We start from the raw sequence: 13532 nt of genomic DNA, 5'->3' as shown, positions 1-13532 counted from the left end.
TTTAGATATATTTTGAAGGTTTGTTCAAGAGAATTACTGAGTGATTAAGTGTAGGGTATTCAAGAAAGAAGGTGTAAATGAGATATGAATATTGTGGGAAAAGTAGGTTTTGTGGGGAAAGTTCAGGGATTTATTTTCAGATATGTCAAGTTTGTTTTGCTGATTAGATATTTAAGCTGTTGAATCTGAATCTCCAGGTGCAGGCTGGAGATACAAATTTGAGAGACATCAGTTTATAGATGAGGAATAATTGTTTATGGGTAGAGTTTTGTTTAGGAGAGATGAGTATTCTAAACTGATGGTGGTAATAATAGTTTTACAACTCTGCAAATATACTAAAAACCACTGAACTGTATATTATAAATGTATATGAATTGTATCTTGAGATATATATATAATACATATTTACGTTTTATGTGTCTAACAGTTCTTTTTTGGGGGTACATACTCAAAAAGTTAAAAGGAAGGTTTCAAAAAGATACTTGTACACCCATGTTTATAACAGCGTTATTCACATAAGCAAAAGATGGAGGTAAACCAAATGTCTGTCAGTGGATGAGTGAATAAACAAAATGTGGTATGTACATACAATGGACTATTATTCAGCATTAAAAAGGAAATTCTGACACATACTGTAGCATGGATGAACCTTGGGGACATGATGGTAAACAAAATAAGACAGTCACAAAAAGACAAATACTGTATGATTCCACTTACATGAAGTACTTGAGTCAGATTAATAGAGAAAGTAAGTAGAACAATGGCTGTCAGGAGATGGGAATGGGGGTTTGTTTAATGGGTGTAGCATTTCAGTTTTGCGAGATGAAAAGTGTTCTAGAGATGGGTTGCACAACAATGTAAATGTACTTAGCACTACTGAAATGCATACTTAAAAATGTAAGATGATAAATTTTATGTTATGTGTGTTTTACCACAATTAAAAATTAATAATTAAAAATTAATATGTATGATAAATTAAAAATTAATATGTATAAATAAATAAAATTATTCTGTATGATTTCCACTATATGCCATTATGTTTAGGCAGTGATTAAATGAGTATTATCAGAAGAGAACTGTTTTACTAAGGTGTTAAAAGATAAAGGAAAGGTATGGGATATTGTTTTAGAAGGTAGGTACTTACTGAAGTGTGATTGATCAGGAAATAGAAGCAAAGGAGTAGAAGCTAAGTTAGTACCTTGAAAAGAGATTTTTATTCCTGGGATTAGGAAAATTCATAATGACCACTAAATGTTTTTAAAAAAAATCTTAAGGGGTGCCCGGGGGCCTCATTTGGTTAAGTGTCCGACTCCTGATTTCGGCTCAGGTCATGATCTCAGGGTCGTGAGTTCGAGCCCCACGTCAGGGCTCCATGCTGAGCTTGGAGTCTGCTTAAGATTCTCTCTCTCCCCCCTCCCACTGCCTGTCCCCTCTCCAAATGTGTGCGCACTCTCTCTCTCTCTCTCTCAAAAATAATAATAATAATAATCTTAAGACACTGAAGCTGAGAAGATATTTTAGTGCCTAAACAGGGTTGAGACATTGTAACAGGTAGTTAGAAGGTCCCTGAAGCCCAGAGAAACAGTGCATACCTTAGAAAAGTAGTTAAAAACTGGGGCTTGGATAAGTACACAGAAGAGCTTTTAACAGGAATGTTGTAGGCAGGCATTTTGGAATAATAGGATAGTCAAGACTTGAGGAAGCTGGAAGAATAGATATAAAGCATCCCAACCTAGAAAGAAGACTGCCTTACCTGCCCATATCTTGCTCTGATGAAAGCCTAGATAGATAGCTAACCATTTCCTGTTAAACACTAGTTAAAATAAATCTTTTTATACTGCCTAATATTAGCAATTATTATGTGCTAGGAAGGGCATGGAGATGTACTGAAAACTTCTTGCCTTTGGTTTCCTTGTATATAAAGGAAGCTTTTTGCAAGACTGATTTTAATTGTAATGATTCATTCAGTATTGGTTAATATGCCAGCAAATGCTCCGAGTGCTGGGTATGGAAAAGACAGAAAGGAAGAAAGAAGATAATCTTTATTCTTAAGGATTTCACAGCATATCAGAAGTGGCAGATATATATAAACAGAGCTTCACAATGCAGTGCTATGTGCTAAAATATAGATAGGAACAGAAGGTTGTGGAAGAACAGAAAAGGCTATGACTAACTGCTTCCAATAGTCAGTAAAGGTTTCAGAATGATGACATTTGAGAATGAGTTTGCTTAGCAGAGAAAGGAGGTGGTGGACAAAAAAGGTGTATCAGGCAGGGGTGTATCAGCATGTGCAAAGAAAAGGAATTGGAGACATAGCATATGCGGAGAACTCAGAATTGGAATCGAAATGCAAAGTCAAGATAAAATTAGTAGGAGGGTGAGACCTGAAAAAATTAGGCTGGAGCCAGATGGTGAGGGACATCCATTTTGTAGACATTAGATGCAGCAAAGATCTCCAAGCAGGAAATGGACTTGATTGGATTTGGTTTTTAGTAATACAGCTGATGGCAATTTGGAGGATGATGTAGAATGGGGAATACACAGTGGCATATCTTCCTTGAAGAAGGCTCTTAAATTATTGCAGCTGAAAGATAAGGACAAAACAATTACATTTAAGATAGAAAAGAACAGGGCTGTCTTGAGGAAGTATTAAGGTAAAATTAAAACACTTTGATGAATAATTGAATGTGGAGATAAAGGAAGAATTGAGGCCAACTATTTGCCTTCTGAAGTTTCCAGTTTAAGAATTAATGATGTCTGGGGTGCCTGGGTGGCTCAGTTGGTTAATCATCTGACTTCGGTTCAGCTCACGATCTCAGGATCTTGGGATCGAGCCCCGCATAGAGCCTTGAGCCCCGCATAGAGCCTTGAGCCCCGCATCAAGCCCCACGCCTGGCATCCGGCTCTGGATTTTCTTAAGCATAAGAAATTTCCCTTCACACATACTTTAATTTTAAACATGAGCTGCTTGTTTTTACATATAATTTATATGAGCATGATTTGGAGGCAAAAGAGGGTAATTGCTTTGTAATTAGATAAAGAAAATGATAATGAAAATGTTAATTTAATTAAATTTTAATGAAGATGATAATGAAACTAGGCAAATCCAGAAGTGAGAAGTATATATTTTTTAATTTCAGGTCCAGAGGAAATTTAGAATAGTAAAAGATAATAAAAGTAAGAATATTCAAGATGGTAAAGACAGAAAGCATAATGATAATAAAGAGGTCTATGTTTTAAAAGACTTACAGTAGGCACCTGGGTGGCTCATTCATTAAGCTTCTGCCTTCAGCTCAGGTCGTGATGCCAGGGTCCTGGGATCGAGCCCCGCATCAGGCTCCCTGCTCAGCAGGGAGCCTGCTTCTCCCTCTCCCACTCCCCCTGCTTGTGTTCCCTCTCTCGCTGTCTCTCTGTCAGATAAATAAATAAAATCTTTAAAAAAAAAAAAGACAGTAAAATATAAAGCGTAATAAGTCTGAGAAAAATCATTTAGTAAAAAAGTTATATTTAATGTATTACAATTATAACTTTATAATTTCTTTTATGAGTAACATTAGAAGTCATCTTAAATAATATGAGATGATTATCTTTTGGTAGGAAGTCTTTGATAATATAATTGATTCATTATGAAGTGGTAATAGTTTTTAAATAACAGTCATAGGTTTTGTTCATTACACGTATATAGTATATATAATGGATTTTTATAAAGTCTTTTTGGGAAACCTTTTTTTTTTTTTTAATTCACTTATTCACTTGAGAGCGAGAGAGAGAACACGAGTGGGAGAGGCAGAGGGAGAGGAAGAGAGAATCTCAAGTTGAGTCCGCACTGAACGTGAGTCCCACTTGCAACTCAGTCCCACGACCCTGAGATCACCACCTGAGCTGAAACCAAGAGTGGGACACTCAACCGATGCACCACCCAGGCGCCCCCTTTTTTGGGAAATCTTATTGCAAGTTTCTTTCAGATGTGATAATGTGATATAACAGTCTCTAGTTTGAAGATGACTTTACCTGTACTTAGTGTAATTTGGGGATTTTAAAAATGTTTTCAATTATGGTCTGCTTTTTAAAAGTTGAGCTTCAGTTGAATGGTTTAGTTGTGTCTTGAATAATTGGTAATTTGCTTAGGCAAGGGAAGGATAACAGTCCGTGTAGAACATAATAGCTTGCACAACAGCACACAAGCATGATGTATTTGGGGACCTTGGTGGAGATCTAGATGGTAAGAACACTGGCTAAGATCTGAATGAGGGGAGGGGATGAAACATGCATCTGGGGAAAGAACATTCCAGACCGGGAGCTACAAGTGCAAGGATGGGAGGGTGCATAGTTTATTCAGAGAAGGGTGAATAAGGGTGATGCTATAAGAGAAAGAGTAGAGGTTAGAAGTGTATTGAGACCAAATCATATAAAAGGCTTTGTCTCTTACACAAAAGAGCTTGAGTTTTGTCTTACAGGAGATGAGCAGCCATTAACAAATTTATGTAGAAATGTGAATGATTATATTTTGATATGGAAAAACCGGGCTGGCAGTGGTGTGGGAAATGAATCAGAAGGTTCTGAGGTTGAGTGAGTAAAGGGCCAGTAGTAGTAGTAGTTAAAGTGTGGGATATAGGACATGAACTAGATGGTGATGAACTATGATACCATCAAGATGACAGTCTAGGAGATGGCATTTCAGAGTCTGTGAACTAATTGGATGAGGGCTGGGAATAAAGGTAAAGGGAAGGGTTAAGGATGTCTTCCAGGTTGCTGGGTAAGTAGTGGTACCTAGTACATTAAATACAAGACAGACAGCAAGCTGACTGGCTAGGAAAATTGAATTAAGATTTTAGCATTAAGTTTCAGATACCTGTGGCATATAATTTTATTGTATTATTTGCCCAGTCTTGACTCTTTTCCATTCTCCAAGCTCAGATATCCAACGGACTACTTGATATCCAGTTAATAGACGTCTGTCAGGGCATCTCAAACTTCACATTTCTCATGAAAATTTAATTTTTCCAGTTGCTCATGCTGAAAACCTTTGATTCATATGTGACTTCTCTTTTTCTCCTACATCCATACTAACAACAAATTCTGTTGGTGTACCTTGAAGAATCCAGAATTTAATCTCTTTACTACCTTAACTACTACCCTAGTTTAAGCTACTATCATCTCTTGTCTGAATTATTATAGTAGCCTCCAATTTGATACCTCAGTTTCTTTTCTTAACTTTTCAGCTTAAGTCAGATTGTGTCACTCTGCTCATTGTTCTCACTACTCTGTAGATACCCTGGCCTTCTAAACAACATTTCAAGCAGGCTTCTACCTGAGAGCCTACTACTAGGACTTCCCTATGCCTGAAATGTCTCCCAGATTAGAGTATGACTATCACTCTATTTTTTGCTGTAATGTCACCTTATCAAAGAGACCTTTCTTTACCAAACCATATAAAACAAGTTTTTTTTTATCATTACCCTCTGTCCCTTTACCTTGCTTTATTTTTCTTCACATATGTATTATTTTCTGCCATCTAATAAGTTCACTTCTATACCCATTGCACCTTATAAGAAGTACCTGACATCCAGTAGGCACTCAGTACATATTGAGTGGGTGGGTGAATGGATAAATGGATGAATGAAAGAAAAAAAAATCCTGACCAGACAGTTGGGTACGTGGATATGAATTATAGAGAGATCTTAGCTGAGAAGATGTGTGTGTGTGTATAATTGTTTTTACTTATGTATTCATTCATCATGTAGTTAGCATACATTTACTGATTCCTTTTACTCTGTATAAGGTACTCATCTAGACAGCGGGGATACAGGATAAAAAGCAGTATCTTTACCTTTAATAAGTTCATAGGTACCTGGAGTAAGACACACTATATAATTGCATTGTGGTGTATGCTGTTCATTAAATAGCCAGCAGTTGAAGCCGTGAGACCACATGAGATCATTTACAAATTTCAAGATTATCTTTTCTACTTTAATTTTTTTCTCAGTATTTCGAGCTCTTTGAAGGTAAGAAAGAGGTAGAGTGTCCTGTTCCTTTTTTTTTTTAATTCTTCCCACTCTTACCATCTCAACCTAACTCAGTGCTTAATAAATGCTTTTAAGTGAATCTGTATGACTTATTAAAAATTACAATGCTGGTACTAATAGTGAAGAATGTACTATGTTGGAAAAGGAAAGAGTTCGGTAGAGAATCTGTTTGAAAGTCTGGCAAATTTGAAAGTCTGATAAATTTTGGGTCAAAGTGTTCAATAAACATTTCTACCTAGTAGGCTAGAGTTCAGAGAACTGGTCAAAGCAGTTAGAAATTTAAGACTTAATTACATTTTGTTTTGTCTTGTTTTTAAACTAAAGGATGATATACCTAAGGAAATAACCAAATTGTTAAAAACAAAAGGATTTATCAGAAAAGGTAAAAAAAGAAAGCCAAAATAATATTGTGGGGCATAAACTAAGTAATCAGTAGAGAAGGCTAATAAAAGAGCTGCATTATTCCCACATTTCGTTATTGAACCAGCTTGTTATTAGCAGCCCATTTTTTAAAAATATAATTTCACTTTTAATTTTTATTTAAACTTGAAATGTTTTGAATAATTTTATTTCCCAACATAGAACATTTTCTATAAAGAAAAAATAAAAGCAATTTTTATTTTATCAGGGGTTGATATAGAAGCAGCTCGAAAAGAAGAAGAACGGATAATGCTTAGAGATGCAAGACAGTGGCTAAATAGTGGTCACATAAATGATGTCCGGCATGCAAAATCTGGAGGGACAGCACTTCACGTTGCAGCTGCTAAAGGCTATACAGAAGTTTTAAAGTAAGTGTTGTTTTTCACAGCCATTTTTCTAATTTGGTTTATTTTCTTTATTTCCTTGTTCCTTTTCTTAAGATACCTGCAGACATTATTTTGAAACAGTTTATAAAAGTTATTCAATGTCTATTTATAGGAAAAAGAGAAAACTACCTTGAATATTAGTGCTTTATTTCTAAGGCTCTTTCTTTACTCTTGAATTTTGATTATTCTTTTCTTTGGTTGCAATTTTCCACTAAGTCAAAGTGTCAGACAACCATTATATGTTACCATCTGGGTTGGTAAATTACTACAAAGTCATTTTGAGCTTCCCAGATTGGCTAACTCTGGTTACCGAGACTAAGAATAGTATTCTATATAACATAATCATCAATTTCAGAGAGCTTGATTCCTAATGAATATTCATTTACATGTAATTTATCTAAAATGCAGTTTTCTTTTTACTACATAATGCTGGGACTCAGAGTGCTTTTAGCATAATAATAAATATCAAGCCATAAGCAACTGAGACTTTATAGGTCTATGTATTGATCCACAAATTTCCTTGAAACAAAGCTCTTTTACATCACAATAAATTTTTTTCTTTTACTTATGCAGTGCAAAGGTGTTGGCAGCCATATGAAAAACATAATTCAGTGTATAACTTTTGTTATATGTATGTGAAAGGAAATAAGACTAGCCCTCAGCAAAATCTTCTGCACCCTTTATATTGTTATGTTTCACTGGAGCTTCTAATATCAAACTGTTCTCTTTATTTCCTCTTCTTAGTAAAAACAGTTAAGTTTAACTGGGTCAACTGTTCCCAAGTTTTCTCCTTTTTTCAGTCCCTATTCACTTCAATAACTGAAGCCTTCTAGAATAGTCCAGTTAACTTTTAATTACCTCTTCTTGTCCTCTGTGTTTCTCTCTTTAATCCAAAACTTAGCAAACTTTCAGACCCCATTAGGTCACAAATGAACTTAGTAACTTGACAACAGCATTTTTTTTTAAAGAAAAAAATTGAAATATTAGAGAATTGCATATGGTAAAGGTAATATTTTTTGAGTACTAGTTGCACTGTAAAATAGTTTTCTAGACAGCTTCCAAGTGGTCTTTGTAATTAGGTTATCTAGGCTCTTAAAATTCTTTAGTAAGATTCTCAGTGGGGATTGAGATATATTTTAAACTCCTCAAATTAGTACATAAGACCATAAGTCATCCTCTTTTAAGCTAAGCTGCTACCCTTGCTCCTCAGGCATGCATTATTCCAACTATATATATATATCTACTTGAAGTTCTGTCATGATGTCTTAATGCCTGCTTTGTTTCTGTCTAGATACCTTCATTCACCATCTCTTCAACTTGGAGGCAAATTCCTTTCGATCCTTTGACTCAGTTCAAGGCTCTTAAGCCTATGAAAAAACATGTTCAACCTTATTCATAATAAGTGCAGATAAAGCTACAATGAATTACCATTTTCATCTGTCATATTGGCAAAAATTGAAATGTTTGGCACACTGTGTTGGCAAGGTTGGGGAAAAGGCACTCTTTTACATTACTGGTGAAAGTATGACAATTGAACAGATTCTATCAAAGTAACAGTTACTCTTTGGCTTAGCAGTTAGTTCTACCTCTAGAAATTTTTTTTTTACAGATATTCTCACAGGAAATAAGGTATGTGGTAACAGCGTTATTTATAATAGGAGTAGGAGAATGTTGAATAAATTTGATACCTCCTTTCACTGAATACTCTTGTAGCAATTAAAACACTGTATGTAGATATGGAAGGAGCACTAGGATGTATTAACTTTAAAAAAAACAAGGACAAGTATTCATCATTTGTGTTTATATTTTAAAATTTTAGGGGCATCTGGCTGGCTCAGTCGGAGCGTACAACTCTTGGTCTCAGGGTTGTGATTTTGAGCCCCATGTTGGGTGTATAGATTACTTAAAGATAAAATCTTTAAGAAAAAAATTTTTTTAATTGTATTTGCTGATATATACATAAAATCTCTCTAAGGATCCAATCAAAATTAGTAGTGGGGTTATATAAGGGAGGGGAAACTGGTTGTCTAAAGGTCAGCAGTGGAGTGTGACCTCCCTATATAGCCATTTATTCTTTTTTATTTTTGAACTTTGTAAATATATTACTTATGAAAATAAGTAAAAATATGTATGAAGTGAAAAATAAATAGAAGATACTGGTTTCGAATGTTACTTCTCCCCACTTATTACCCCTATCCCTTTCCCCACATACACAGCCCCTTTCAATTGATTTTCATGCTTTTCAACTCTGTACTGCCATTGCATCTCTATCACAGAAACTGTCTTTGAGGGTTGACTGTTTTACTTGACCTTTGTCCTCCATTTGAAGCTCCTTGAATATAATAAGCACTGTCTTATTATTTTGAGTATTGTGTGGCCTGTCATAGAGAGAGCCATATGTTTATTGGGCAAAAAAATTTTTTCTACCTTTCTGTCTTGCCTCTCCACATAGACTCCCAAGTACTTATAATTTTTGTCACTCAGAATATTTAACATTATATGGGGTGCCTGGGTGGCTCAGCTGGTTAAGCGACTGCCTTCAGCTCAGGTCATGATCCTGGAGTCCCGGGATCGAGTCCCACATCGGGCTCCCTGCTGAGCAGGGAGTCTGCTGCTCCCTCTGACCCTTCCCCCTCTCATGCTCTCTCTCTCTCTCATTCTCTAAAATCTTTAAAAAAAAAAAATAAAGCTTTTTTAAAAAAAAAGAATATTTAACATTATAGTTCATATTTTCTAATGGGGATATATTTTTTATCTTTTATATATTTTATATCTTCTAATATTATTCTCTTTATTAAACTCTTAATAAAGTTTCTGATAATATATGTTAATGGATGTATTTTTTTTTTAACTTTCAGCTGTTAGCTTGTTCTTTAGATTGGAGGCTCTTAAATGTTGGTCTTCAGGCAGGTAACAGGACTTACTAAAAATATAAATTGGCAGAGCCCGTCTCCCAGTATGCTGCTTAATTCCATAGGACTGTGGTGGAGCTGGGGAATCCTTTTTTTTTTTTTTTTTTTTTTTTTTTTTTAACAAGCTCTTAAGATGGTTTTGTTTTGGATCCAGAATTGGAAACGGCTGCTTTAGATATTCTTAGGAAATAGGGGATCAGTTCGTGAAATATAAATAAATGAAGGGTTATGTATTAGCTATCACTACCACCTCCTGTAGGTAAAAAGAAGCCCTTCTCAAGCTCAACTTCTTGGAAAGTAAGGTAAAGGTCAACCAGATTTCATGAGTTATAAAATATTCACTGTCCGCCTGTGTGTGTGAGGCTGTGCTATGTGCAATTTATAGACCTATTCTTTGCTCTCTGAGCTTAATTTCTAAATAAAATAAAGGTTAATGTCAATATACAGTGAGGAGGGCATACTAACAATTTATACAGTTCTTTGCATTGTATTAAAATGTATTCCTCTTTTCTAGCTGCTTTCTACTGCTGCAGAAAAGTAGAATCGACCCCTCGAGTATTTGTTTTGCTTTGTTTTGTTCCTAACAGAATGTCATTTTCCTATGAAAATTACCCATGGTAGATCATTAAGGTTTGTGAAAGTTTTCACAAACTAGTTCCTCAACTGCAAGGCAACAGAAAAACTACAAAATAAATTTGTTTGATCCCAGTATATTTTTAGAACATATTTAGCTTGCGATGATATATGGACACCTGAAGACATTCCCTCAATAAATCAGTTTAACATACAAATTGATCCAGGAGTTTTTGAGTTCACATTGAAAAATTATTGGCTTTACTATGAAAATTTCAACTATAATTCATAGTAACAAGAATTAATAAATGTTACACCAAACCATAAGGCTTATTAGTCATTAGGAATTAATTAAAGCTGAATGCATTATTATGGCAGTAATTCAAGATCCTCATTGCCAGTGTTTTCTGAAAATTATTTTCTTTTGTCCTAGTTAATTTATTGAAGGGAAGGGAGAAGATGTGAACTAGGAAAAAAAATACATCACAAATTTTTGTTAACTTGCATGGTATAAAGCTAATGATTATGTTTGCTCATTTTTAGATTTATTAATGATTATCTAATTCACTGTAATTTCTTTAGACTTTTAATACAGGCAGGCTATGATGTTAATATTAAGGATTATGATGGCTGGACACCTCTTCATGCTGCTGCTCACTGGGGTAAAGAGGAAGCATGTCGAATTTTAGTGGACAATCTGTGTGATATGGAGATGGTCAACAAAGTGGTAGGCCTTTTAAATGTATTTTAAATATTTAAATTTTTAGAAATATCCAGTATGTATTTTAAATATTTAAGTTTTAGAAATAAAGGTTTTAGAAGTCTCAAAAATGTTGGAATATAAATTCTATAATTGTATTAAGTTGTATGAACTGTATAAAACAACATTTTATCAACCATTTATTGATTTTTAATTAATTGTTTAAGTCTTTCTCAGCTACATGTGAGGTGGTTTTGGCCTTGTTCCTCAAAGAAAGAAGTATTACTCTTTGAGTAATCATATTACCATACATGATAGATTTGAGTACTTGGGAACTCATAAATTAAGAAAATTTTGCATTTCTCTGTGAATGTTTGCTCCCATCACTCTGAGTTAGAACACATACAGAAGTATATTTCTATTTCTCTTTAGCTGATAGTCTTTTAACAGCTTGCTTATAGTAGCTTTTTATTAAATAACATAGATAGTGGGGTCTTACAGCATGTGAGACTAGTAAAAACCATAAAGTTTTATCCCAAATAAAATAATTGAGATGCAACATCTAGTCCTAGTTTTGTGATGAGAAAGCCATTTATGAGGTAAAAGATTTACTTAATATCACCCAGTTTGACCATTTACAAGGATTGTATTAGTTTTGCATAAAAAAAAACATCCACTTTGGTAGAGGGAAAGAAGGAGTGAATGTCATATAAGTGTTTTTTTACAAAATCATGAACAGATTCAGGTTATCAGATTCCTTATTAGATCAGATATTTTTTCCTTTACTCCCTTCTAATCACCATCAGTCAGTTACCAGTGTCACCAGTATTCCTATTAGTTCCTCCTATTCTGTGTTCATGATTCTTATCTACCAACAGCTGCAGAGCTTAAAACACATCTCCTCTAATGAGCTTGATTACCCTTAACTTCCATAGAGTATCCCCTTATATATTGCATTTTATAAGACAACGTAGTAAATTAAATTACTTAGCAGAGGTTCCTAAAATGATCTCATCTTTATTCAGATGGCACCGTCTGATTCTACTGTGTCCATTAATATAAGTGCTGGTGCTGATTACACTCTGATTAACTGCAGTTTCTAATTGGGGATCTGCAAAGGGAAGAGAACAAATGTGATATACCATATGCCCAGTATTTTCCTGTGGATGTTTTGAGGTTGAGGTAGTAGTGCAGATTCATGTCCTAGTTGCTGGTGTAAAGTGATAAAGAAGCCCTCTGAACTCCTTTGCTCTTTCTGGAGCATTTCATGTATGTATTTATAAATGTGTTTTAAGTAAGAAATATGCAGGCAAGTTAAAGTCCTAGAAGTGATGAAAATCTTCAGGAAAATCAAGATAAAAAATGTTTGAGAGTGATCCAGATGTTTGAGGGTCTAAGTTTGCTTTTATATAAGTGTTAAAAGTCTTTAATCTAATTCTGTAGTCAAAACTTTTGGTAATTTGCTTTCTCTATTTTTTATTATAACAGTTTTCTGTTTTGTAATCAGCATTAGAAGACAAATGTTGATACTATTAAATTTTAAGTTAAAAAGCCAGCTAATTTTAGCTTAACAATTCATACTTCCTCTCCTTAGTGTAGAAATTCCCCCAGGAGTTGGGATTTTTCTGAAGAAATTAGTAAATACGTCTTATGTTCTAATGTCTGTTCTGCATTCCTGTCTCTCTCCCAGACAGTGTCCCCTAAAGGCCACTTGTTCATTGACATGGACAGTACTGATAATTGGTTCATTCATTGGTAGTGGCCTCCAGATAAGGACCAGAAGAGAGAAGTTTATTAATGGAAATGGTTTTCCAAAAATATTGTATCATTTTCCAGTTTAAACATGTTATGTTTTGGTAGTGATTCATAGACAATATATAATATGTATGAAAAAAATTATTTTATCTTGTATCTGTTCTATAATTAATTCCTATGCCATACAGTTCATCATAATTATGCTCTAGGAGAAAGACTGCATATAAATAATTTTGCTTTATCTCCTTTTGTTTCTCTCTTACTATAGTAGCAGTTTTTTGTGTCATCCTAAATTTTTGTATCTTATCCCCTCATTTCATCATTTCAGTATATCTTTATAGGATCTTAAAAGCATTATGCCTCATAGTTCCTTAGAATTTTATAGTTTTCAACTTGTTTTCACATATATTATCTAATGCTATCCTTTTAACAACCCTACAAAGTTGTCATCAGAGTTATGCAGATTTGAGAACATGATCAGAGAAGTCAAGTGATTTTCTTAAAGCCCTAATAAATAAGTGTAATTAATTAAGAATAATTCCTTCTGGGGGCGCCTGGGTGGCTCAGTCACTTAAGTGTCCAACTCTTGGTCCTGGCTTAGGTCATGATCTCATGGGTCATGAGATCGAGCCCTGCACTGGGCTCTGCGCTTAGCTGGAAATCTGCTTGAGATTCTCTCCCTCTGCCCCTCCCCCCACTCATGTGCATGTGCTCTCCCTTGCTGTCTCTTTCTAAAATAAATAAATCTCTTAATAAAAAA

The 13532-nt window shown here is 34.6% G+C and overlaps 1 protein-coding gene across 4 annotated transcripts in view; it reads left to right on the top strand.

Annotated features, from left to right (window-relative positions):
* The window catches only part of PPP1R12A (protein phosphatase 1 regulatory subunit 12A), a 142196-nt gene that overhangs the window by 67126 nt on the left and 61538 nt on the right, over positions 1-13532 (top strand). For all 4 annotated transcript variants that reach the window (XM_088025280.1, XM_028105515.2, XM_028105517.2 and 1 more), the window contains exons 4-5: positions 6655-6814; positions 10900-11044. In XM_088025280.1, the coding sequence (XP_087881406.1) occupies positions 6655-6814; positions 10900-11044 (305 nt within the window). The remainder of the gene's footprint in view (positions 1-6654; positions 6815-10899; positions 11045-13532) is intronic.

This window comes from Eumetopias jubatus, unplaced genomic scaffold (assembly GCF_037043125.1).
Source record: "Eumetopias jubatus isolate StellerSeaLion01/CBP00866 unplaced genomic scaffold, mEumJub1_p1.0 scaffold_8, whole genome shotgun sequence".
Lineage (NCBI taxonomy): Eukaryota > Metazoa > Chordata > Mammalia > Carnivora > Otariidae > Eumetopias > Eumetopias jubatus.
The sequence above is the reverse complement of the archived record's forward strand: the minus strand, read 5'-3'. Positions and strand labels throughout refer to the sequence as shown.